Source organism: Candoia aspera, chromosome 4 (assembly GCF_035149785.1).
Source record: "Candoia aspera isolate rCanAsp1 chromosome 4, rCanAsp1.hap2, whole genome shotgun sequence".
In the NCBI taxonomy this organism is placed as follows: Eukaryota; Metazoa; Chordata; class Lepidosauria; order Squamata; family Boidae; genus Candoia; species Candoia aspera.
Genome location: NC_086156.1, coordinates 103,943,780 through 103,969,656, shown reverse-complemented (window position 1 = coordinate 103,969,656; position 25,877 = coordinate 103,943,780). Strand labels below are relative to the sequence as shown.

The 25,877-nt window shown below is 45.9% G+C and overlaps 1 protein-coding gene across 1 annotated transcript; it reads left to right on the top strand.

Annotated features, from left to right (window-relative positions):
* Positions 1-207: 207 nt before the first annotated feature.
* LOC134496808 (vomeronasal type-2 receptor 26-like) lies at positions 208-15,860 on the top strand. Its single transcript, XM_063302521.1, is given in 6 exon segments — positions 208-348; positions 4,361-4,600; positions 12,663-12,890; positions 14,388-14,514; positions 14,966-15,568; positions 15,571-15,860. Coding segments are annotated over 6 exon segments (1,629 nt in total).
* The last annotated feature ends 10,017 nt before the right edge of the window (positions 15,861-25,877 follow it).

Genomic DNA, 25,877 nt, shown 5'->3' with positions numbered 1-25,877 from the left:
TCACCCAAGCCATGATGGTTGATCATTATTCCATTCTGAATTTTCATTTTAATAGATTTTATTCCTGGGATAACATTCCAGGAATAAGTGTTTGGTATATCTGTTGTAGTAACTAGTATGTATGCCTGAAAGCAGGTACTGCACTAAAATATGGAATAAAGGAAAAACTATCCTTGAATAAAATCCTTTGAGTCACTCATCCCTGTCATGCCCCGCCCAGGCTCCTTGGGAGATGAAGAGGAGTTCCAGGAGAGTCATCGGCCTGAGGGGATTCAGCTGAAAGAGTCACAGGGAGGGAAAGCAGCGTTGCCCAGCAACCAGGAGAGGCAGTTTTGCTTGCCTCAGAAGGTGAAGAGGAGGAGCTAATACCTCCCCCCAATGCAAGGGCCTGTCACAAAGAAAGAAGGGCTGACAAAAGGTGCTCAGCAAGATGATTGGCCAGAAACAACCCCACCCCACCAGAGGAACAAATCCAGGTCACACCACCCCTATAAAAGGAGAGCGGCACACCTCACAGCTCTGTTGGTGGCAACTCTCCATGTACCTCACCACTGTGTTCTTCAGCTCCTTAGCTTGCCTTCTCAAGTAGTGACCCTGCACCCTCATATTACATGTGTTTGACCCTCTAGTACCTTGTTACAATTTTACTTTGTTACTCTTTCTTGCCTCTAATTTAAGCTGGTTGAGCTTTTGTGGGCTGCATATTTTGGGCATGAGGCACTACAATTCTTTGTTCAAATCTTTTTGCCACTAGAGTTCTGGTTGAAAACCTTTTTAGTAAATATATAAAACTTACCTGTGTCTCAGTGGTTTCCATGGGCCAAGACAGGTCAGACTGTCACCAACACAAACTCCCAGTCACCTCAGGAGAGTAATTAACTACCATCCAAGTGGCAATGGAAATCAGCACAGATCTACTTGCTGCTGAAAACACCCAGCTCAGGCAGCAGGTTGTGCTACTTACAGCATAGCTACAAGCTCTCGAAGCCTGGGAACTGCTTGGGTTTTAATGGGGAGAAATCCCATGGTTTTACTATTCTCAGCTTTGCTTGTGATCCTGCATACTATTCATTATTACATCAGATATCCATAAAAGCCTTGGGTGTGTCTGATAGTGATTTTGAATAGGCAATCGTTACACCAAGCTCATCACCTTCAGTGGTCTTCTGAAGTGTTTGGGCATCCTTTGTATCCACCTACTTGAGCACCAAGGAGAAATCTATGGTGGCTGTGGAGGTCTTCTCCATCTTGATGCCATAATTTACTCTATGTAAAATGTTAAAGTGCCTGTGCCCACTATATTCATCATTCTCTGGAAGGGAAACATATCGAGTATCTGGAAGCAGTTGTAGTGCCAAGAAGGAGCTGTGGATTGTGTTCTTTACAATTAAAATATTCCATGTGGCCTTTCCAAGCACCTCTCCAGGAAGTCCAAGTCAAACATGATGTGGCTGCACCACTGCCTGAAGTGCATTTGTCATCTTTGCCACATCTGTTCTCGTTTTCTCTCCTATGTACTCTGTGGACTATCTCCTTTGCTTAAATATGAACTAAACCAATTCTTTTGAAGCCTTAACAGTTTAAGTGATTAAAAGGCTGATTATTTCTAGCAGCAAGATTATTTTATGCACAAAGATGGAAAGATTCGGCACTACCCACAATGGAGGAATGGTTGGTGAATATGATGGGACTTGCTGAGATGGCTACATTGACTTCTTTGATCAGACAAAAGACAGCCTCTACATTTATTGCTGACTGGAAACCCATTATGGACTTTTTGCATAAAACAGAAAAAAATGAACTTATGATTTGTGGGTCTGATGAGTAGACAGGATAGATTATAGAAAGAAGAGAGCTAAATTGTAATCATAGACTAAGAGGTAACTTTATATTATATCTATAACTATTGTAAAGAGGATAGGAAGCTACTTTGTATCTTTTTTCTTTCTTTTTTCTTTTTCTTTTACATTATTTCCTTTCTTCAATTTTCAGCTTTCTCTTTGATTTCTTTCTTTTTCTTTTTTTTTCTTACTTTATATTAGTTTGTATTAGTTTTTATCTCCCTTCTTAAAAATCTTTCATAAAAATTATATTTTTTAAAAAGGCTGATAATTTCTAGAAGGCCCACAATGGAAATATCATTAATAGTCTATAACAATTATTAAATAATGCTTGAGGTTAAAGGCCTTGGTTGTTGTGTGTCATCATGTCCATGAGTTGTGAAACTGTGATTTACATGATTTTAGGAATTGCTTAATTTATGCATGTATTATACTTAACATTATTTATATTGTGACTGATTTACCATGGACCTTTTGTTGTCAATACATTTTGTTGTTGTAAAGTGCAATGAATCTGAATGGATCTGGAGGTATAGCAGTTGAATAAATGAATAAACAAACAATAAGGAATTAATAATTTATGTGGAATTAAGCACAAAAACCCTTTGAGACAGTCATACTAGGAAATCAAAGAAGCAGCAGTTATAAGCTATAAGATTTTAGCGCATTATTCAATTCATTGAGGGAAAGGCCCAAAGTTCAGTGAGGGTCAGAAGAAATGAGTGATGGTGGTTCCACAACTGATTCGTCCTCTAAAGCTATAGAAGGGGAAGGTGGAAAGACAAACATAGAGACCACAGCTACAAGAAGGATAGGCAGAATTATGGGTATTTCCTGCCACAGCAAAGAGGAAGAAACATGGAATATTTCAAGATGTAATATAAGCATGATAAGATGTAGTATTCACACAATTGCGCACACAATCACACACACACAGACGCAAATGTTGTTTAACTAACATGTCTTTCTTTGTATTTGGAAATGAAGACTCGGTTCCCAACATCTGCTACAATCCCAAGGGAATCAATACATTTCTCTCTTTAACTGATGAAGATCAGACAAAGGACATGTTTGGACCCGATAATTCTCCTAATTGGGAAAACAGCTTTGGGAAAGGTGATTATCAACATCTTAGTTATCCAAATCACAATGATTGAACTTGTTTTTTGTGGAAGCCCAGAGGCTAGTGAGACTTAGCAGATGTTAGTGATAACAACATAGTGCTCTGAAGGTTGTATTTTGAATCCCTCTAGTGCTAAGTGATGTAACTGTAGCTATACAGAGGGCCAACAGAGATTGTATCTCATTGTTCCAGAGAAAGTGGGGTGATGAAGATGTGGCTGCTCTGCGGTGATTGGGGCCAACTTACTTTGCCATTCAAAGGCTGGGTGTTCCTGCTCTCCCTCCTTATCCTGCCTCAGACTTCGTTCAGCAAGATCCTTACCTCCACGTGTGGCAGCAAGCCAAGGTTTCCGTACAATTCCCCTGCTCCCTCCAGTGACATTACCATTGCAGAATTTGTATCTACTGTATTTCCTCAACTGTCTGTACTCAACTTTATGGAACGCCCAGCAGGATCCTTCAGAGCATGGCAAGTACTCCTTTAAAAACAAAATGTGATCTGCTTTTCCAGTCAGCTTTACTGGGATCGAATTCAGGTGAATCTGGTAAAAATTGTTCCACTTTAGATGACAATTAAAACTGGTTTAGACGGGACTCTTATTTATATCTCTCTCTTGGTTAAGAATAACTCAGCTATTGGAATAGTCCCTTGTAGTCCCCTGGTTTTTCATCTGGGTGTTGCTATACTTGAATTAATCTGCTTATGGAAAAAACTTCTATCTGGCAAGGACCCACCGGAGCACAATCACTCCCCCCCCTTCTGTATTTCAAATTAATGCTTGCTTTTATTTTAAATAGATTGAGGTTGTCTGACTTCTCTACTTTTCATGTAGTAAGCCTCCTTGATTGATTGATTGATTGATTGATTGATTGATTGATGCATGCAAAGGTGGGACATATTTAAATAAATGAACGTGATAAAATGTTACATCTTGAGTAACAAATTCCCCAACAGTTGGCACAGCCCATCGATTTCTGAGTGTCAAATTGCATAGCTGCCCAACACATATGAAATTACCCTTTTTATGGCATGACCTGTTTTAAACTGCTCAAAATGCGATGCCCAAATAATCTTCAAACGACATTCAGACACTCCCCTTCAGCTCCTCATTCCATGCCTGCTTCAGCCCTGGGACATTTTAACTACTGCATTTCAACAATTAGAGTTTTTCTTTTCCAAAGGAGTGCTTCAGAAAACAAGGGCATACTTCACCTCTTTAATACTCATAAAGCAGACAGACACATCCTTTTTTGGCACAGAGAAAAGCATTATGAAAGCAGGCTATTTAATTAAAATGCCTGTCTCATTCTACGACGGTAGAACTAAATGAAACTCTTCTTGCAGGCTATTGCCTAAAAACTTTCAGCATGTCCTCGCCTTCACTTTTGCCATTCAGGAGATCAACATGAATGAGATCTTGTTACCCAACATCACCTTGGGCACAAAAGTCTATGAAAATGCATTTAATTCACTGAAAGCCAGTGGGTATCTTTTGGACCTCCTGTTCATGGAACAAAGCTGTCCTCCCAATTATAACTCTGTAAAGGATCAGAAGCTCATGGCTGTCATTGGTGACCTCCCCTCTCCGAACACCATCCAGATGGCCAACATCTTGAATGCCTACAAGATTCCACAGGTATCTGGGCTCACATAATGCACAGGAAAGAAAAGAGGTGGTGGCTACAAAAAACTATATGAGGACAAAAAAAAAAGGGGGGGGGGGAACCAGAGAAATGCAAAGAATCAATTACCATTACAACAACAGTAATTCTTAATGAATATTGAGTTTAGAATGGAAGAAACAGTGTAGCTGTCATTGTTTCCATGTTGCCACCGCAGTTTAAACCTCTTTATCATTAAATCAAATAAATGTAGCACTAGATATCTTACTGTTATAATATAAAATGCCAGATGAACGTTATGTGACTGCCACAATGGGTAACCAATACTGTCACATTCTTAATGAATAAGAACCCTCTCTAGTTACTCAGTACTGTCTGCTCTCTATTTCGGGTGAGCACAATCAAAGCCTGAGATGACTTTGTCCAAAAAGTGGCGTTTTGTTGTTTATTTGTTTAGTCGCTTCCGACTCTTCGTGACTTCATGGACCAGCCCACGCCAGAGCTTCCTGTCAGTCGTCAACACCCCCAGCTCCCCCAGGGACAAGTCCGTCACCTCTAGAATAGCATCCATCCATCTTGCCCTTGGTCGGCCCCTCTTCCTTTTGCCTTCCACTCTCCCTAGCATCAGCATCTTCTCCAGGGTGTCCTGTCTTCTCATTATGTGGCCAAAGTATTTCAGTTTTGCCTTTAATATCGTTCCCTCAAGTGAGCAGTCTGGCTTTATTTCCTGGAGGATGGACTGGTTGGATCTTCTTGCAGTCCAAGGCTCTCTCAGAATTTTCCTCCAACACCACAGTTCAAAAGCATCGATCTTCCTTCGCTCAGCCTTCCTTATGGTCCAGCTCTCGCAGCCATATGTTACTACAGGGAACACCATTGCTTTAAATATGCGGGCCTTTGTTGTCAGTGTGATGTCTCTGCTCTTAACTATTTTATCGAGATTTGTCATTGCTCTTCTTCCAAGGATTAAGCGTCTTCTGATTTCCTGGCTGCAGTCAGCATCTGCAGTAATCTTTGCACCTAGGAATACAAAGTCTTTCACTGCTTCTACATTTTCTCCCTCTATTTGCCAGTTATCAATCAAGCTGGTTGCCATAATCTTCGTTTTTTTGAGGTTTAGCTGCAAGCCAGCTTTTGCACTTTCTTCTTTCACCTTCATCATAAGGCTCCTCAGTTCCTCTTCACTTTCAGCCATCAAAGTGGTATCATCTGCATATCTGAGATTGTTAATGTTTCTTCCAGAGATTTTAACTCCAGCCTTGGATTCCTCAAGGCCAGCTTGTCGCATGATGTGTTCTGCATACAAGTTGAATAGGTAGGGTGAGAGTATACAGCCCTGCCGTACTCCTTTCCCAATCTTAAACCAGTCTGTTGTTCCATGGTCTGTTCTTACTGTTGCTACTTGGTCGTTATACAGATTCTTCAGGAGGCATACAAGATGACTTGGTATCCCCATACCACTAAGAACTTGCCACAATTTGTTATGGTCCACACAGTCAAAGGCTTTAGAATAGTCAATAAAACAGAAATAGATGTTTTTCTGAAACTCCCTGGCTTTTTCCATTATCCAGCGGATATTGGCAATTTGGTCTCTAGTTCCTCTGCCTTTTCTAAACCCAGCTTGTACATCTGGCAATTCTCGCTCCATGAACTGCTGAAGTCTACCTTGCAGGATCTTGAGCATTACCTTACTGGCATGTGAAATGAGTGCCACTGTTCGATAGTTTGAACATTCTTTAGTGTTTCCCTTTTTTGGTATGGGGATATAATTTGTTTTTTTCCAGTCTGATGGCCATTCTTGTGTTTTCCAAATTTGCTGGCATATAGCATGCATTACCTTGACAGCATCATCTTGCAAGATTTTGAACAGTTCAGCTGGGATGCCGTCGTCTCCTGTTGCCTTGTTATTAGCAATGCTTCTTAAGGCCCACTCAACCTCACTCTTCAGGATGTCTGGCTCTAGCTCACCGACCACACCGTCAAAGCTATCCCCAATATTGTTATCCTTCCTATACAGGTTTTCTGTATATTCTTGCCACCTTTTCTTGATCTCTTCTTCTTCTGTTAGGTCCTTGCCATCTTTGTTTTTGATCATACCCATTTTTGCCTGGAATTTACCTCCAATGTTTCTAATTTTCTGGAAGAGGTCTCTTGTCCTTCCTATTCTATTGTCTTCTTCCACTTCCGCGCATTGCTTGTTTAAAAATAATTCCTTATCTCTTCTGGCTAACCTCTGGAATTTTGCATTTAATTGGGCATATCTCCCCCTATCACTGTTGCCTTTTGCTTTCCTTCTTTCTTGGGCTACTTCTAGTGTCTCAGCAGACAGCCATTTTGCCTTCTTGGTTTTCTCTTTCTTTGGGATGTATTTTGTTGCCGCCTCCTGAACAATGCTGCCAACTTCTGTCCAGAGTTCTTCCGGGACCCTATCTACTAAGTCCAGTCCCTTAAATCTATTCTTCACCTCCACTGCATATTCCTTAGGAATATTAGTGAGCTCATATCTAGCTGATCTTTGGGTCTTCCCTAATCTCTTTAGTCTGATCCTAAATTGTGCAAGAAGAAGTTCGTGATCTGAACTACAGTCAGCTCCAGGCCTTGTTTTTACCGACTGTACAGATGTCCGCCACCTTTGGCTGCAAAGGATGTAATCAATCTGATTTCGGTGTTGTCCATCTGGTGAAGTCCATGTATAAAGCCGTCTCTTAGGTTGTTGGAAGAGAGTGTTTGTTATGCAGACTGAATTGTCTTGGCAAAATTCTATCAGCCTGTGTCCTGCTTCGTTTTGTTCTCCCAGGCCATACTTACCTGTAATTCGAGGTGTCATTTGACTGCCCACCTTAGCATTCCAGTCTCCTGTGATGAAAATAACATCTCTTTTAGGCGTGTTGTCCAGTAGGTGCTGCAGATCCTCATAGAACTGCTCTACTTCAGCTTCTTCAGCATTTGTGTTTGGGGCGTATATTTGGATCACTGTGATTTTAGATGGCTTGCCCTGAATTCGAATTGAGATCATTCTGTCGTTTTTTGGGTTGTATCCAAGCACTGCTTTAGCCACTTTACTATTAATTATGAAGGCTACTCCATTTCTTCTGTGGTCCTCTTGTCCGCAGTAGTAGATCTGGTGGTCATTTGATGTGAAGTGGCCCATTCCAGTCCATTTCATTTCACTGACGCCCAGAATGTCTATCTTTAATCTTGACATCTCACCAATAACCACATCCAATTTGCCCTGGCTCATAGATCTTACATTCCAGGTTCCAATGGTGTGTTGATCCTTAGAACATCGGATTCGCCGTTCACCACCAGCACCGTCGGCCCCTAGCCGTCCTTTCGGCTTTGAGCTAGCTGCGTCATCACGTCTGGGGCTAGTTGAGCTCATCCTCTGTTCCTCCCCAGTAGCATTTTGACCATCTTCCGACCTGGGGGTCTCATCTTCCGATGGTATACCGACATATCTCTGGTTGTACTGATCCATTTAGTTTTCACGGCAAGAATACTGAGGTGGGTTGCCATTACCTTCCCCAGGGATCGCATTTAGTCTGACCTCTCTGTCATGACCTTCCCGTCTTGGGTGGCCCTTCACGGTTTAGCTCATGGCATCATTGAGGTGCTCAAGCTCCAGCACCACGACAAGGTAACGATCCTTTGCTGAAGAAAAAGTGGCGTATGGAATGCTAATGGTGGTCGGGTTGCAAAAGTAGTGAGGATGGACTTGTTGATCCCCAAATTTAGTATTTATCTCTCCCCATCAAGACTTTTTATGGAAGCAAGGGCCAAAAGAAATCTGCTTACCCCCTGCTTTTGGTGTGTCTGCTGAAACACATACCATACCTCACCTAAAATACATCATTATTATTCCCCAACTGCAGCTCAGTTACGGCTCTTTTGACCTTGCGTTGAGTGACAAAATTCAGTTTCCTTCTTTCTTCTGGATGACTCCAAATGAAAACCTCCAGTATGTTGGGATTATTCAGCTCTTGCAGTATTTTGGATGGAATTGGATTGGCCTCCTCATCCCAGAAGACATCACTGGAGAGAGGTTTTTCAGATTTATGAGACCCAGATTCATCCAGAGTGATATTTGCATTTCTTTAATTCAATTTATCCCAAGAGTGACAGATTATGAGCCCAGTACCTTCCGAAAGAATAACATAAATGGCATAGCACTCTCCCTATGGCACAGTAAGCTCAATGTAATACTTGTTTATGGAGATATGCAATCTATGGAAGGCTTACGAATAATTCTGGAATGTTATGAAATTAATAACATGCTCCCAATAGAGAGGATTTGGATCATAACCGCTCAGTGGGATGTCACTTCTGTTTTTGAGCCCCAGAAATTCACAGCATTGTCCTTCAATGGCAGCTTGTCCTTTGCTCTACACACAAATGTGGTACCAGGCTTTCAGGAGTTCCTTGAGAACCTAAGCCCACATCACTCTAAGGTGTCTTTCATACACAACTTCTGGTGTACTGCATTTCTCTGTTCACTTCCAATGTATAATATAAATGTGCCAGACAAAGCAAACTGCACTGGGAAAGAGGATCTGGGGAGGCTCCCTGGAACTGTCTTTGAAATGGAGATGTCTGGCCAGAGCTACAATATTTACAATGCTGTCTATGCTGTGGCACATGCTATCCATGCCATGTATTCATCCAGAGCCAGGCAGAAGACAATGGACAAAGGAGAGAAGTTGAATTTGCTGGAAGTCCAACCTTGGCAGGTTAGTTATGGTGCCTTTCAATGGGAATGTAGCTATAATAACATGCTTATTTCAATGTACACAAACATCCTTAACAATATATGCTTTGAGTCCAATCCCAGCCACATTTACCTGGAAGGGTCTGATTGAATGAAACATGATTTAGTTTCAAGTAGGCATGGAAGGAGTTACATCACCAGGCTCTTCATTCAGCTGCTCCTCTAGAGTAGCTAAAATTATATTTGTAATGTATGCTTTAAAGTTCTATTTCATGGTGAGTGATTTTTACTTGTGTGGAAGCTTTATGGTAACTTGGCAAAATGCTGATTTCCTGGACTTCTGGTGGGGACCAATAGTGGCTTGAGCTGTTTTTTCTGCTATCTGCAGACTGACCTGTCAGAGCGGCTTTTTTTCTAGGGCTCAGGGAAGCTTCCTTGGAGCCCAGAGGCATTCTCTGGATTCAAGGAGGACCCCAGGAATCACCCCTTGTCTTCTCCAGACAGCTGGTCACAGCCAGAAGACCGCAAAATGGCCTTTCATGATCAACTGGCAAGCAATCAGCTGGGAGGCAGGGCTGTCATCTTCTTCCCAAGCTGCTCTGGACTTTAAAGCTGCCCACCCCATTTCTATAGCACTAAGGTTTTTTTGTTTGAATTTTACCAAAGAGAGGCTTTCTACACCAAAGAAATGCGGAATCTCTTGCTGATTCTCATTATTTTATAAAATTATTAACTTGGTAATTTGGCTTTTTCAATATAATTTGTTAAATTGAGATTTAAAGAGTTTTAGGTTTTTTTTATTCCATTTTTATTAAAGTGGTTTTTGAGCAATATAAAACTCTCTTCTTCATTGAATCTGCAGATTGGAGTTCTGATCTATTTGCTCTCACTTTCCCATGGGAATGCTGTTTGTTATTTCTTTTTATTTTCCTGATTGGCCACACTGGAGATAAAAAGGCTGTTCAGTTACAGCATGAATGGCTTTACCTTCCCGGGGCACTAGCAGGCGCCATAATCGATCTTACTGTTAAGGAATAGGGAGGAAAATAGTTTGATACTTAAAGATCGCTACAACGCTGTTATTCAAGTCTCGGAGCATTTCTCAGAATTTGTGGAGTCCAAATTATCCCAAGAATTGAGATAAATTGATTGGGCTGAAAACTACCTGAAGGCTAAAGTGGTTTCTCCAAAGAAAAAGATGAGAATTGGTGACTTATGTTTAGATAGTCAAGGGAAAATTGATTTGAAGATAGGAAGATCGTGTTGCCACAATCCTGATCAAGAAAGAGAATTAAATTCTAGAAGCTGGAAGATTTTGGACAAATATTGGGGTTTTTTAAAGCAGGTTGTAGAATGTGAAATTGACAAGAAGAAAGCTCTGTACATTCTCCTGAGATATGTCAATGCCTTGGTTTACTTGGAAGTGGGATCATTGTCTAAATGTGTTTACCAGGACGGTTTCTCAAAGGTTTGGGTAAATAGTTATGCTCTTTTGAAAATGCTTACATTTTTGGCAAATGCTTAGGTTATTGTTTAGATGTGGTTATTGTTAATGTTTTCTACTACAGATTAAGGTTACTATGGCAACTAATCATTTTGGCCGGGTGCAGAGGTTGAATTCAACTGTCCCCTTTTCAAATGTTAATTTTTGCACCTGGGGGGAAAGAACTTGCTTGGACTTGTTTTAGTTTCTTTTTCCCTTCTGTATAGGCATGTAGCTGCTCTGAGAGCCTGCAAGAATGCAGAAGCTTTTAAATATGTTTTGCTTTCTGTAAATAAAAATGTTTATAGAAATGCCTGGTGTGTGACTTTTCTGATCTCTCCTGGGCTAAAGGCTTTCCCAGCAATCTGCCAGCAGTTATCAGGATGGTTTTTAAGGGTTTAGATAAATGTCCATGCTGTTTGGAGAAGTCGTTAGGTTAGTTTTTGTTCGTTTAGTTGGCAGATGGGAGCAAATTGTAGTGAAGAAGGGTAGTGTTTGTTACTCTATGAGGTGCCAAATTATGTTTGAAGGGGTTTTATACATTTTTCTTTACTTGGGAGGGTAATCTTGTTTTAGAAGGGAATGTCATAATGGGAATCTAAATGCTTTCTAGAAATGTGTTTACTATTGGAGTCAGAGATTGATATTTATGTATATCTTAGTTATAGAAAGTTGGGAGCCACTTTGTAGCAGTTTGTTTTGTGTTTTTTCACACCTTTTTCATTCTGTTTCTTTTCTTTGTAGGCTTCTTTGTTTCAATCTTTTTCATTTGTATTTATACTGTGAAAATGTTTTAATACAGTTCTTTAAAAAAAAAGGAAAGTGCTTATTTCCTTTTGCAATTCTGACTTTTCGGAGTGGTTATATTAGGAATGGGAGCAATTTGTCCCCCAGCGGCCTCAAGGCTCCCTTTCCAATCTTCAGGCCAACGAACCCTCAAAATCCAGTAAAAGACCAGCCTTTTTTGCAGCACTTTGGGGTTGAGTAGCAGAATAAAAATTCTCTAAGGAACAGAGAAGGAAGAATTCCTGTGGGGGAAAAATGGACTGTAGTTGGGGGCAGGGGTAGGATAGGATGGCAATACTTGTCTTACTCTAAGACAGGGTTTCTCAACCAGGGCTCCGTGGAAGCCTGGGGTTCCGCTAGAGGTCACTAGGCCTTCCCTGGGAGAATCCGATCTATTTAAAACATTATTTCAAATTTGGGGAACTTAACATTAAAGAGATAACTTTCATTCTTTATTTTTAGTTCAAGAACACTGTTAATGCATATATAGAGGCCTTCACATGAAACAAATATAATACTTTTGTAACTTCTGGCCTATATTTCAGCCTGAATGTGCTGGGGTTCCCCAAGGCCTAAAAATATATCAAGGGTTCCTCCAGGGTGAAAAGCTTGAGAAAGGCTGCTCTAAGATCTGTCTGTGAAAGCTTTTTCTCTCTCACGCTTGAAGAAAAACTGATTTAATCTGCCAAGGCTGCAATGGAACTTCTTAGCCATTTTATCTGGGACAGAATTCCAACGAATATGATGCTTTCTTGTGACCTCCATTGATTTCATGGCCATTTTGCTCTGGAATTGTGGGAAATATCATTTTTTGGCAATCGGAATGCTTCAGGAGATATTTACGCCTCATGAAGTCCCAATTTTGCTTGGGGAATCTATCTGATAAAATGTCTAATAATAATAAAGAAAAAGGAAAAATATATGAACATAGTCCTGCAAGGTAGAGTTTCCAATTTGGAACACAGAAAACACTATTAACGCAAATGTTCGGATGTTCATAAAGAATCAAGCTCCGCACTATTTGGTAAGTCACAGCACGGAACTGTTATTCCTATTGCCTGCTATTAGCACCAGTTTGTCACTTCTACCTCTTCTCTTTTAGCTTCGCTTCTTTCTGGAAAACCTCCACTTCAACAATAGTGCTGGGGAAGAAATAGCTTTCAATGAGAATGGAAACCTGGCAGCAAAATACGACATCACCAACTTGGTTACGTTTCCCAATCGATCCTTCCAGAAAGTCCAAGTTGGACTGATTGAGCCCCAGAGTTCTCGAAGGGAAGGGCTCACCATAAATGCAACTGCGATTGCATGGAATCCCAAATTTAAGCAGGTGAGTTAAACAAACCCACCAAAAAAAGGGGAGTTCTTTCCTCAGTTCCTGAAATTCAAAGCAAGTAAACTGAGAGTGGTTCCAAGGTCACGTGATACCGTCTCCCTGAATTTAGAACATCTTCTTTAGCCTGGAAAAATGATGAGGTTCTCAATTCTACATTACAATTTCAGGCCCTGGAGAAAGAGAACTCTGCTGACTGCGGCTTTGGATCAGCTTTGGGTCTAGCAGCCTCTTAAGAACTTATGTAACGTTCATGCCTTGAAAGCTGACATGGAAGGGAGGGTTCATCCTTCTTTTTTTAATAGAAATGTTATTAAAAATGACAATTACAGAAATAAAAACTAATACAAAAGAAAAGAATAAAAAGAAAAAATAGAAAGTGCAGAAAAGAAAGAAATAGAAATAGGAAAAAAAGAAAAAATAAGAATATAGTAAAGAAAAAGAAATATATAAAGAAATGACTTCCCCCTTCATCACAACAAGTATACACAATTTTAGTAGCTTAGTGCCATCTCTTAAAACACAGCAAATGATCTATTCTTCCCACGTCTCATCTCTTCTCTATAAAGAAATCCTTAAAGCCTCATCATTTCAGCCCTAATCAGCAAAAGTCTATTAAGGGTTACCAGAAATAACAACATATCTATATAAATCTTGATCAAATAAACCAACTTTATATTCCTTCCTTTTACTTTTAACAATCTTGATCTTTAGTCCCTTCAAGTCATGTCCTAGAACTTGATTTCTTTTCATTTTTTCTTTATCCCTCCTCACAAAGGTCTTCAAAGCTTTAACAAACCTCTTTTGTAAATCCAATATAGGAAAATTGTCCAGGTCACTCTCTTGGTTTGTTATTTGTATATCCCTTTTGATTATTAGGACATCAGCTGGTTTCTTTTGTATGTGCAGTGTAGCATCTTTTTTCATATCACTCTTATAGTGTAATGATTGCCTGTCATTTTTAAATCCACTTTCAAATAGTCTCAGTCTTGTCAGGTAAAACTTGTTCCTCTTTCATAACATCTTTTAAACCCAGCCTATCTACAGAAGCGGGCACCCTTAAAATTAATGTCTAGCTCTATATATCCTTTTATGTCCAATGTTAAAATATTTTTGCTCCATTCTGTATTAGGGAGTGAAATTTAAGCGTTCTTCTCCTTTAATTGTAATCTTTAGTTCCTTCTGGTTCCCTCTAGTATCCAACATTCAAAGTCTCATGCTTTGATCATGGTTTTTTTAAGAGTATTCCAAACATAATTATTTTCCCATGGAAAGGATTCTCATAATTAATTCCAAAATCTTACTTCAAATCCACCGGTTTCCCTCTCCTTTGCCTCAATCCAGAAAGCAGTCCTAGGAATTCAAAGTTGAGTAATAAAAGAAATTATAAGAAGCTGGTTGTTTCAGGGTTGATACTGAGAATGACTGTGGAATGATTGAGTAAACGCTAGGTTACCATCCATCTGAAGTATTTCCTTTTGCCATTCCCATTAGACACCACCTTCTTCGACCTGCGTGGAAAGCTGCCATCCTGGATACCGGAAATTAATTAGGGAGGGGAAACAGGTTTGCTGCTATGACTGTGCCCAGTGTTCAGAGGGAAGGATTTCCATCAAGACTGGTAAGAAAAAAATGTATATATCTTTAAAAAGTGCGCCCTACTCTAAAGTTTGGTTTTTTGGAGATAGTTTTAAAGAAAATAATAGAGTAGGTTTACTGGGATGTCTCACCTGCTTGGTTGTCTTAGTCCTTTTTTTAAATAGGAACTTTTCTTTATCCAGGGGCGTAATGTGTTCTTCAGGAAATGCAGTCTGCAGAACACAAAAATAAATTTTCAAAATGTTTTCCTACAGCAGAATTTTCAGAAGAGGTTTACTCTCTTCATATTAAGCCAATTCCACTTGTCAGATTCCCATTTCAAAGAGCTAACAGGGAAACCTGCTCCAAATACATCCACACTCTTATGTGAGAAAAGTCCAAACATACAGGTAGCTGCAGCAAGGAATCGTTGTTAAATCCTGAAGTACAATTCAGTGTGTAGAATGTTTCAAGATCTTGTTTATGGCTTTTAGATTCCAACCAATGTGAGAAGTGCCCAGAAGAACAATATCCCAATGAGGAACAGCATCAATGTATTCCCAAAGCTTTCTCCTACTTATCCTACCGAGAAGTCCTGGGAACAGTTCTCGCTACCTGTGCAGTTTCTTTCTCTGCAATCACAGTTGTGGTGATGAGGATTTTCATCTGCTACCAGAACACTCCCATCGTCAAAGCCAACAACTGGGGCATCACCTGCACCCTCCTTTTCTCACTCCTGTTGTGTTTCCTCTGCTCCTTCCTGTTCCTTGGCTGCCCAGGGACAGTCACTTGCCTTCTTCGGCAGGCAGTTTTTGGAGTTGTCTTCTCCGTTGCAGTGTCTTGTGTGTTGGCCAAAACCATCACCGTGGTTCTGGCTTTCATGGCCACAAAGCCAGGGAATCATATGAGGAAGTGGGTAGGGAAAAGGCTGGCCATCTCCGTCATTCTTCTCTGCTCCTTTATTCAAATGACCATTTGTGCGGTGTGGCTGACAACGTCTCCCCCTTTCCCAGAGTTGGACATGCACTCCCGGAAGGGTGAGATCTTAGTGCAATGCAATGAAGGCTCAGAAATCATGTTCTATGTTGTGCTGGGCTACATGTGGCCTTCTTTGCCCGGAAGTTGCCCGACAGTTTCAATGAAGCCAAGCTCATCACCTTCAGCATGCTGGCCTTCTGCAGTGTTTGGGTCTCCTTTGTGCCCACCTACCTGAGCACCAAGGGGACATCCGTGGTGGCTGTGGAGGTCTTCTCCATCTTGGCCTCAAGTGGTGGCTTGTTGGGTTGCATTTTCCTGCCCAAGTGCTACATTATCATGTTGAGACCAGAGCTGAACACCAGAGAGCAGCTAGTCAGGAAGAAGAATAGCATGGTTTCAAAAACTGGATAACAGATGCCCTAAATGCTTGGGGGAGGGGGTAGAAATGAAAATGAATGGATCAATGGATTTTATTCAAGAATCGTTATCATTTTTTCCATAATTTGATGTGCAAATTTGCAGATACACTTATTTGGTAGTGAAAGGGTGGTGTGTAACTTTTCCTAGGCTGAGGACCTAGTTAGGTAAAGGTAAAGGTTTCCCTTGACGTAAAGTCCAGTCGTGTCCGACTCTAGGGGGCGGTGCTCATCTCCGTTTCAAAGCCTTGGAGCCGGCGTTGTCCATAGGACACTTCCGGGTCATGTGGCCAGCATGACTCACGGAACGCCGTTACCTTCCCGCCGAAGCGGTACCAATTAATCTACTCACATTTGCATGTTTTCGAACTGCTTGGTGTGCAGGAGCTGGGACGAGCAACGGGAGCTCACCCCGCCCCCGGTTTCGAACCGCCGACCTTCCGATCGACAGCTCAGCGGTTTAACCCGCAGCGCCACCGCGTCCCTTGAGGACCTAGTTGGCCTTTCATAATTTAGCTGGAAATCTCACTCAAGAATACAGTTGTGTGGTTAGGACAAAACTAAATTTGGTATGTTTTGATTGACATTTAATGAGTAATGAGTTTATATGATAGTTTCCAGTTATCTAAAACATATTTCCCCTTTCCAAACTTGTATTGCTATTTACAGTAGAAGTACTACACCTTTTGAAAGTAATCAGGTGCCTTGTTCAAGGCTTCTGGGAACTGCCAAGGCCTCAGCATCTGCTTGTCTGCCCTAATTAATGCTGATCACAACTGTTCAAACCCAACTGAATTTTGAATTTTTCCCAGCCTGGTTGACTGGCCAAGCTTCAACATCTCCACATCCTTTTCACATTATGGCCGGAGCCTTGTACTGCCAATGACCTACAGCAAGCTAATGACAAGGCTGTGGCGGTGGCTGCATTCTGGCAGAGCAAAGTTTGATCTGGACGTGAAATAAGTAAATAAATTCACATTACGCTGAGTGCAGGCGTGTCCCTTTGTTCAGAGCACCAAACACACCAGCAAGAGGGATTGCTTCCCCAGCCTGAAAGCAGTTGGTGTGCTGTGGAACTCTCTCCTCCCCGTCAGGTGGGCTTCGCAAAGTCCTGAAACCAGTGGTGTTTCCAGGGCTCCGCCTTTGGCCTGAGGTCCAGTTATCCACAGTCAGGAGGCTCGCACGTGGCCTTCGATGGCCGCACAACAGACACAATCTGAGTTCAGAAATCGATCCGTTGTGTGGTGGTGAAGGCGGTCAGCCAAGCCAAGACATCTTTAGGGAAGCTCACTTCATGATTTCGATTGATCAGTTTCACACAAAGACGGACATATTCCCCTGGTAAATGTGTTGAAGCATTAGCGTAACAGACGCAACTTCCATGCAATTCCTGAATTTAGATTGGTGCCATTATTAATGTAAAACGTGAAATTGAACCTGCCTGCTATATTCATCATTCTCTGGAAGGAAAACATATCCAGAATGTAGAAGTGGCTGCAGTGCCAAGAGGAAGGAACCTGTGGGTTGGGTTCTGCATGACTGAAATAACACACATGGCCAATGAAAACACCCCTTTAAATAAGAGCCGGGAGTCCATGTTAGATATGATGTGTTTGTACCACTTCCCAAAGTACATTTTTTGTCTTTGGAGCATCACTTCTCAGGTTACCTCACACATTCCCTGCTGACAACTTCCCTTTACTCGAGAGATAAACTGAACTAATGCTGTGAGGAACAGTTTTAACTAGAGGTTATTAGAAAGATTTGTGGGTTCCAGAAATTTAAAAATGGAAATCTAATTCATAACCAGTCCCTAAATTTATAAAATAACCCTTGAAGCTGAGAGTTTTTTGTGGTTATATATTAACTTGTCCATGAGTTGTGGAGCTGTGATTTCTATGATTTCAGGAATTGCTTGACTTATTCATTTATTATACTTAGTCTTATTTATATGTATATTTAACATAATGTATGTCATGTTTATATCTTCCGTTTTCTTTACCCATGGACCTTTGGCTATCATATGTTTCATTGTTCTAAACTGTTCTAAACATTGAATCTGAATGGATCTGTGCAGTAGTTTAATAAGCCAAGAGAGAAACAGTAAGCAATTAACAACCTTAGTTGTTTGAAAAGATGTTTTGGAGAGTGGCTGGAGTCCTGGATTGGGGGCGGGGGGTTACCTCAGGCGAGATTGGAAATTGGGGAGTTGTTTGCTTGTAGCTAGAATTGCGTTAGGGTTTATGTTGTTGTTGTTTTGTATTTTATCTCTCTTTCACTGTGTGTTGAGTGTGTAGAACTTCGTCTTCCTTTGTCACCTTCAATAAAGTTGACTTTTGGGGGGAGGGAATCCTGGATTTGACTGGTTGCCTTCTAACACCCACCTCAGCTTGACTGAATGATCGACTCCCCAAAGTTTTGTTTGTTGTCTCTTCCCATAGTTTAGCCAAACTCAGGGCAAGGTGAGGATTTCCCCTTCAGTCCTCCCCTGGTTCCCTGTCTGGTGGGGAAGTAAGAAACTGGTCATAATGAAGTGGGGTGGTAGCGGAGGGGCCTCCTTTTCCACTCACCGTGTATGCCCAAGTGGGGGCTGTCTCAGAACTGGAGGGCCTGAAGGAAGGGGCTGGCTCAACACCAAGTGTGCCTTCATTATTGTACCATCCTTCCTCTTTATAACGTCCTTTTTCTGGCCAGCATTCTCTGTGGCAGAGAGACACAAGCTGAGCGACCTGTAGCCCCTCAAACCTTGAATGAGGCCCCTCAGGAACCTTCAGACAATTTACTGAATCATGACTGAAGGAGAAGTCATTAAATATAGGACTGGAAAGCAATCATTAATGGCATTTTAAAATAAATCAAATGAAATGAAATTTTGTTTCGTCCTGGCCACACTTACTACACTGTTGAGCACAGATCCCAGCCAACTGGTTCAGACCCAATAGGTGCTCAGCCTAAACAAAGTGGCATGCATCTCCTCTGAATCAAAAGCTAAAGAAGAGAACACTTGGCTGAGGGAGCTTTTCCAGTCCACTGGAAGGATTAGCCCTTTGTACAGCAATCCCTGAATTGCATTGTCGTGACAAAATGCTGCCCAAGTGCTGCAGCAGTGAGTAAAGACTGGGATTCAGAAACAACCCAAAAGCCTTTGAGGGCTTCAGGGCAGGCATGGGGTGGAGGGGAATGTTCTCCTTTTGCTGCCTGTGCAACCTGTGTTGTCCCACCAAAAGCAATTGTCAGAGCAAGACCTTTAGATCACCCTCAGTAGATCTTCAGTTGTAAAGCCAGATCGTCATTGCATTCCTGACATTTAAGTTCATCATCCTTCACTTTTCTCTCCCATTGTTCTGTATGTTGCCTCCCCAAATCTTTTCTTGGGCCCCAGTAGAAGCCCAAAAGGTACCCATTAATATCTGCCACCGCCCTGGTAAAGAGTGGTCAAAGGCAAGACTGGGATCATCGGTATTTTCTATAATTGGGTAAGAACTGGTGTCATGCACTGCCTACTGCTGAGTAAAGCACAGACACTGGTTCAGTTGAAGCAGGTTCTGTTTTATTCATCACGTAGTGTCAGTAGTAGAAAAAAGCTGAGAGTGACAGGAGCGCGCCGGTGCGGGGTTTAAATACCCCGCGCCGGTCAGCGCCCCCTCACTCAGGGTTACGTCATCCCCCCTTTGTCCAACATGCTGTCTTGCCGGTAGGTGAGGGGTTGCGAGGCCCCGCTGGTGCTCCGGGATCGCCCATCATCGGTTTCCTTATTCATCCGGTGATTGCTGTCAGCTGGGCGATCTCTGTTGCGCTAGCGCTAACAGCTTGGGTGTGCCTCGCGATCCGCTTAGCCTTTGTCTCTTCTTCTTTCTTCTTTGTGAGCTGATGGCTGCTTATCTTGAGCCCCTTCCCCTGCTTCCTCGTTATTGTCATGTGTGCCATTGCGCTGATGTCTTCAGCTCAACGGCACTCATGACATACTGCCCCCCTGTCCGAATAGTGCCCCCCCCCCCGGCTTTCCGGTTTTTTACCAGGAGAGCTGTCAAAATGTTTTGTTTTTTTTTGAATTTCCCGCCGGAGTGTTTTCGACCCTCCCTTTGTTCCGCCCTCTACCTCGTGTCCATCTAGGGTGTGTTCCCAGTGCACATGCCCCGATCACACCCTGGGCGTGCGCATGCTCCGGCCACACCCTGCTTGTTTGGCTCAGGTCGGCGAGGAGAGAGGCGTGGCTGGTCGGGTGCTTATCAGCTCCAGGTAGGGCCCTTATTTTTATTCCATGTGCGTCGGCTTTGTTATGTGTGCTCCTGGGCGTTGCCCCCAGGCATGCACTGTTGACTTGATTGCCCCTCCCCCATGGGCCCGGGGCGGGGGGAGGGTGCTGGCGACCGCTTGTCACTCCCTCATGGGCCCAGGGCGGGGGGGTGAGTCCCGGGGGGGGGAGGTCCACCCAAGTCGCGGGCTTGGGGGGGCCCTTTCCCTTGGGGTGTGGTAGGCGGGGGGGCGTGGGGGAGGGGGTGTGCAGGTGCCGGTTTGCTTGTCTCGCCTTAGGCTTGTCGGGGTACGCCCGGTGAAATGCCCGGGTCAGGTCAGGCGCTTTAACGTTGTGCGCCGCCACCCATTCTGGGTGGGGGAAGTGTTTCCACCTGACCAAATAGTGTAAAGTTCCCCGTTGCCTGCGGGAGTCGAGTATGTCCCTTACTTCGAAGTGATGTTGGCCGTCGATCATCACCGGTGAGGGCAGTGGCGTGCTTGGGTGCCATCGAGAGGTAGTTGCAGGTTTCAGGAGGCTGGTGTGGAATACCGGGTGGAGTCTCCGTAGGTTGTGCGGCAGGTCCAGGCGTATTGCCACCGGGTTCACTATCTGTGTGACTCGGAGCGGCCCGATGTACTTAGGCCCCAGTTTTTTCGAGGGTTGGGGCGACTTTAGGAATTTGGTGGATAGGTAGACCATATCCCCAGCCTGGAACGTCGGTTGCTGGCGCCAGTGCTTGTCGACCTGCTCTTTGTAGGCCGCCTGTGCTTCCTTCAGCGCTGCCGTGATTATTGGCCACGATTCTGCAATCTTCCGTCCCCAGTCACTAGCGTCCACCTGGGGTCCCGGGGGTTGTGGTAGCTCCGGTATGGGGATGAAGTCGCACCCCGAGACTACTTCAAACGGAGTTTTCCCCATGCTCGTGTGGACGGCGTTGTTGTATGCGACTTCGGCGAACGGGAGCAGTTCGACCCAGTCGTCTTGGTGGTAGTTGGTGTATGAGCATATAAATTGTTCTAGGGTGGCATTGAGGACCTCTGTGGCTCCATCCGTCTGGGGGTGCCAGGCCGTGGATAGGGCTTGTTGGGTGCCCGTCAGCTTTAGGAAGGCCCGCCAGAATTTAGAAGTGAATTGTGTGCCCCTGTCAGTCACGACACATGCGGGACATCCGTGTAACCTGTACACGTGTATGAGGAAGAGTTTGGCTAGTTGTTGTGCGGACGGGACCGATGTGCAGGGGATGAAGTGGGCCTGTTTCGAAAAGTAGTCTTTCACCACCCAAATGGTCGTTTTCTTCTGGCTGGGTGGGAGGTCTACTATAAAATCCATGGAGATTTCCTCCCATGGGCGGGAGGGTTCCGCCACCTGTTGTAAAAGTCCCGAGGGCTTGCCTGGTGCCCGTTTGGCTCTGGCGCACGTTGGGCAGGACGCTACGTAGGCTTTCACATCCTGTCTTAGTGCGGGCCACCAGAATTGACGCCTTGTTAGGTGCAGGGTCTTAAGGAACCCAAAGTGTCCCGCTTGCTTGGTGTCGTGGGATCTATGCAAGATCGCTTGGCGTTGCGAGTCCGGGACATAGATTCTGCCTTCTCCCCATGCCAGGTCCTGTGCCATCGTTACCTTGTCGAGGTTTGCTAGGAACCAGGGGTCGGTTTTGAGGGCGGCGGTGAGGTCCGTGCATATCCCCCCTGGTAGTTGCGGTTGGCGTCGTCTGGTCACTGGTTGCCCCGCCGTCGGTTGCGCCATAGAGTTGTGCTGCCTCCGAGCGCCGCTCCTGGTGGTCACAGCCATCCCCAGTTGGGAAGCGGATAGGACCGTCCCGATCGTGTCTAGGGCAGGCTCTTCGTCTTGGGGCAGTCGGGAAAGGGCGTCAGCCAGGAAGTTCTTTTTACCCGGCATGAACTTCAGCTGAAAGTTGAAGCGGCTGAAGAATTGGGCCCATCGGACCTGTTTTGGGCTGAGGCGTCTGGGCGTTCGGAGGGCCTCGAGGTTCCGGTGGTCGGTCCAGACCTCAAATGGTTGGGCGGCTCCTTCGAGTAGGTGTCTCCATGTTTCCAGCGCCAATTTTACCGCGAAGGCTTCCTTCTCCCAGACGTGCCATCGCCTTTCTGTCTCGGAGAATTTCCTCGACAGGTAGGCGCATGGTTTCAGGAGTCCTGTGGGGTCCTTTTGGAGTAGGATGGCCCCCAGGGAGAAGTCTGAGGCGTCGGCTTGGACCACGAACGGCCGTTCTGGGTCCGGGTGCGCGAGGATTGGCTCTGTGGTGAACAGTGCTTTCAGCTTATTGAATGCGGTCTGGCACGCGGGAGTCCAATTCAATACTGTGCCCAGGTTCTTGGCGCGTCGGGTGTCCCCCACCCCTTTGGTTTTGAGGAGGTCCGTTAGGGGGAGGGCTATCTCTGCGAACCCCTGGGCGAATGACCTGTAAAAATTCGCGAAGCCGAGGAAGCTCTGGAGTTGGCGTCTGTTGCAGGGGCGTTCCCAGTTCACCACCGCCTCGACTTTTGCGGGATCCATTTCTATGCCGTCTCCGGAGATTCGGTACCCCAGGTAGTCTAGGTGCGCTTTATGGAATTCGCACTTTGAGGGTTTGGCATAGAGCTGCGCCCTTCTTAGCTTATCGAGGACTTGTCTGACTAGGGTCACATGTTCCTCGTGCATTTTGGTGTAGATAAGGACATCGTCTATGTAGACGAGGATCCCTTTGAACAGGTGTTCATGCAGAACCTCATTGATGAGCTGCATAAACACCCCCGGGGCCCCCGCTAGTCCGAACGGCAGCACTTTGTACTGGAAGGCGCCTAGGGGGCAGTTGAACGCAGTTTTCCATTCGTCCCCCTCCCTGATTCGGATGCGGTAGTACGCCTCGCGAAGGTCCAGCTTGGAGAAGACCTTGCCCGTGGACAGGTGGGCGAGCATGTCTTTTACCAGGGGTAAGGGGTATTTATTGGATAGGGAAGCCGCGTTTAGGCCCCGGTAGTCGGTGCAGAGCCGTAGGGTGCCGTCTTTTTTCTCCCGGAATAAGACGGGGGCTCCGACCAGTGAGCATGCTGGCTCTATGAATCCCCTCTCTAGGTTTTTATTGATGAACTCCCGGAGGGTTGCCATCTCCTTCGGGGTCATCGAGTAGATCTTCGGCCTAGGTAAGGGGACATCGGGCAGCAGGTCAATCTGACAGTCCGTCTTGCGGTGGGGGGGTAGTTGATCAGCTTCTGCCTCTCCGAAGACCTCGGAGAAGTCAGCGTATTGTTCCGGTAGGTCTGCTGTGGTAGCTGTGTTGTCCTGGGTAGCCGCCTCTGCTCGTCCCACAGTGGGGTTGGTTCTGCCCGCCGGAACTGGCGCCCGGTACTCACCGTCGCCGAATAGGAAGGTGCGGGTCTCCCAGTCGATGCGCGGGTTGTTTGTCGCGAGCCATGGCATTCCCAAGACTGTGATGGGTCGTCCGATGTGGGTGACTACGAACGATGTGCGTTCGGTGTGGGTGCCCATTTGCAGGGTGACCGGCTCGGTCTGCATCGTGGCTGGTTTCCCTCCCGCTGTTGAGCCGTACAGCTGGTGGAATGCCAGCGGCGTGGGGAGGGGGGAGCAGCGGAGGTCAAGTTTGGCGACTATGTCGGGGTGGATCAGGTTTTTCGAGCACCCCGAGTCCACTAGTGCCGCGGCCGTGGTGACCCCGTTGCCGGCAGAGAGTTTGATTGCCGCCATTATAACGGAGCTTTCGCCGTTCTGTCGAGGTGGTCCGCGCTGCTGTCCCACCGCCTGCCTCGCAACGTGTTTTAGGGCAGGCGGGGAGCGTTTCCCGCCAGCTGGTCTGGGTCTACGGCATCCTCTCCCCCCCAGTAGGCATCCCAGCCTTCGTCTGGTGTCGCTGTGGCTCCGGTCATTCGGCGGTGGGGGGGCGGCAGCGGGTTAGGTGGTTTGAGGCTAGTTTTCGGGGCGGATTTGGGAGCACTAGCCGGCGGTCGGTTGGCGAAGCAATCTGCCGTCTTGTGCTCCAGTTTTCCACACCTCCCGCAGGGCCCACGATTAAATTTCTTCCTTGGGTATGTGGGACCGGCCGTCCCCACGTGTGGCGCGGGTACCTTTGGGCAGGTGTTGGTCGTGTCTTCCATCGTTGCCATGAGGAAGGTGCGGTGCGCGTGTTCTGCTTTCCCCGCGAGGTGGATCCAACCGTGTAGAGTCTCCGGGTCGTCCCGGTAGAGGGCCCATTGGAGTACGTCGCGGTTGAGCCCCCTTTTGAACATTTCCAGCAGGGTGGTCTCGGACCAGTCGTTGATCTTCCCTGCGAGGGCTTTAAACTCGAGGGCGTAGTCCGGGACAGTGCGTGCGCCCTGTTTGAGTCTTTGGAGTGCGCTTTTCGCCCTCACTTTGGCTAGTGGGTCCTCAAAGTAGCGCTTCATCTCGGTGATGAAGGCGTGGAAGTTGGCAAGGGCGGGGGAGCTGGACTCGTACATTTGGACGTACCAGTCCGCCACCCGGTCTTGTAGTTTGATCGCCACGGCTGCGATCTTGTCCGCTTCCGAGTCATAGGAGTGTCCGTGCCTCCCCATGAACTCCCTGGCGTTCGTAATGAAGAACGACAGTTTCGCAGGGTTCCCATCAAAGAAGATGGGGAAGTCCTTTGGGGCCCGGGCGTTTTGTGAGCCCCCTCCTCTCACTTCCCGGCCTGTGGCGTCGTCCGCCTGGGCCGTTTGTTGATCATTGTCTGGCCCGTGGGAGTGCGACACCCCGCTCGGGGTGTGGACCTGTGCAGGGACGTCGTTGGGCGGTGCAGGGGACATCAACGATTGAAGCATGGTCCGGAGTTCCTTCAGCTGGGCCTCCATGGCCGCAAGTCTAGCTTGTGCGTCCCCGTCCGCGATCTGCGCTGCCGCTGGGGCCAGTTCCATCGGTGTGTCGGCAGGGGTGGGTCGCCGGTGGGGTTCAGGCACTCCCATCCGTTGGTCCGCTTCCTCCGCCATCGGCTGGGTTGCTTCTTCGTCCTCCCCCGTGCTTACCGCCGTTGGGCTGCCACTCCACGCCCGTGGCTGGGGTGCGATGTGGGGCGAGGGGTTCTCCGCTGGTCTCGGGAGGTATGTTGCTCCCTCCCGTGGCCGGGTTGCCTCCATCGTCATCTCCCCCTGGGGTTGGAGCTGAGGCTCGGGTTGGGCCGGGTGGGTGTCCATGGCTCCGGGAGTCCGCGGTGCCTCTGGCCTCGATCGGTCCTCCTCTGCTTCTTGCCATGCGGCTCGCCCCCCTTGTCCGCGTCATGCTGGCCTCATCGTTCCTGGTCTTCTCGCTGTCTACTCCTCCCGCGGCTCGTTGTCGTCCGGTGGGGCTCGGCGAGGCTGAGTTTGTGACTCTCAGCTTTATGTCATGCACTGCCTACTGCTGAGTATAGCACAGACACTGGTTCAGTTGAAGCAGGTTCTGTTTTATTCATCACGTAGTGTCAGTAGTAGAAAAAAGCTGAGAGTGACAGGAGTGCGCCGGTGCGGGGTTTAAATACCCCGCGCCGGTCAGCGCCCCCTCACTCAGGGTTACGTCATCCCCCCTTTGTCCAACATGCTGTCTTGCCAGTAGGTGAGGGGTTGCGAGGCCCCGCTGGTGCTCCGGGATCGCCCATCATCGGTTTCCTTATTCATCCGGTGATTGCTGTCAGCTGGACGATCTCCGTTGCGCTAGTGCTAACAGCTTGGGTGTGCCTCGCGATCCGCTTAGCCTTTGTCTCTTCTTCTTTCTTCTTTGTGAGCTGATGGCTGCTTATCTTGAGCCCCTTCCCCTGCTTCCTCGTTA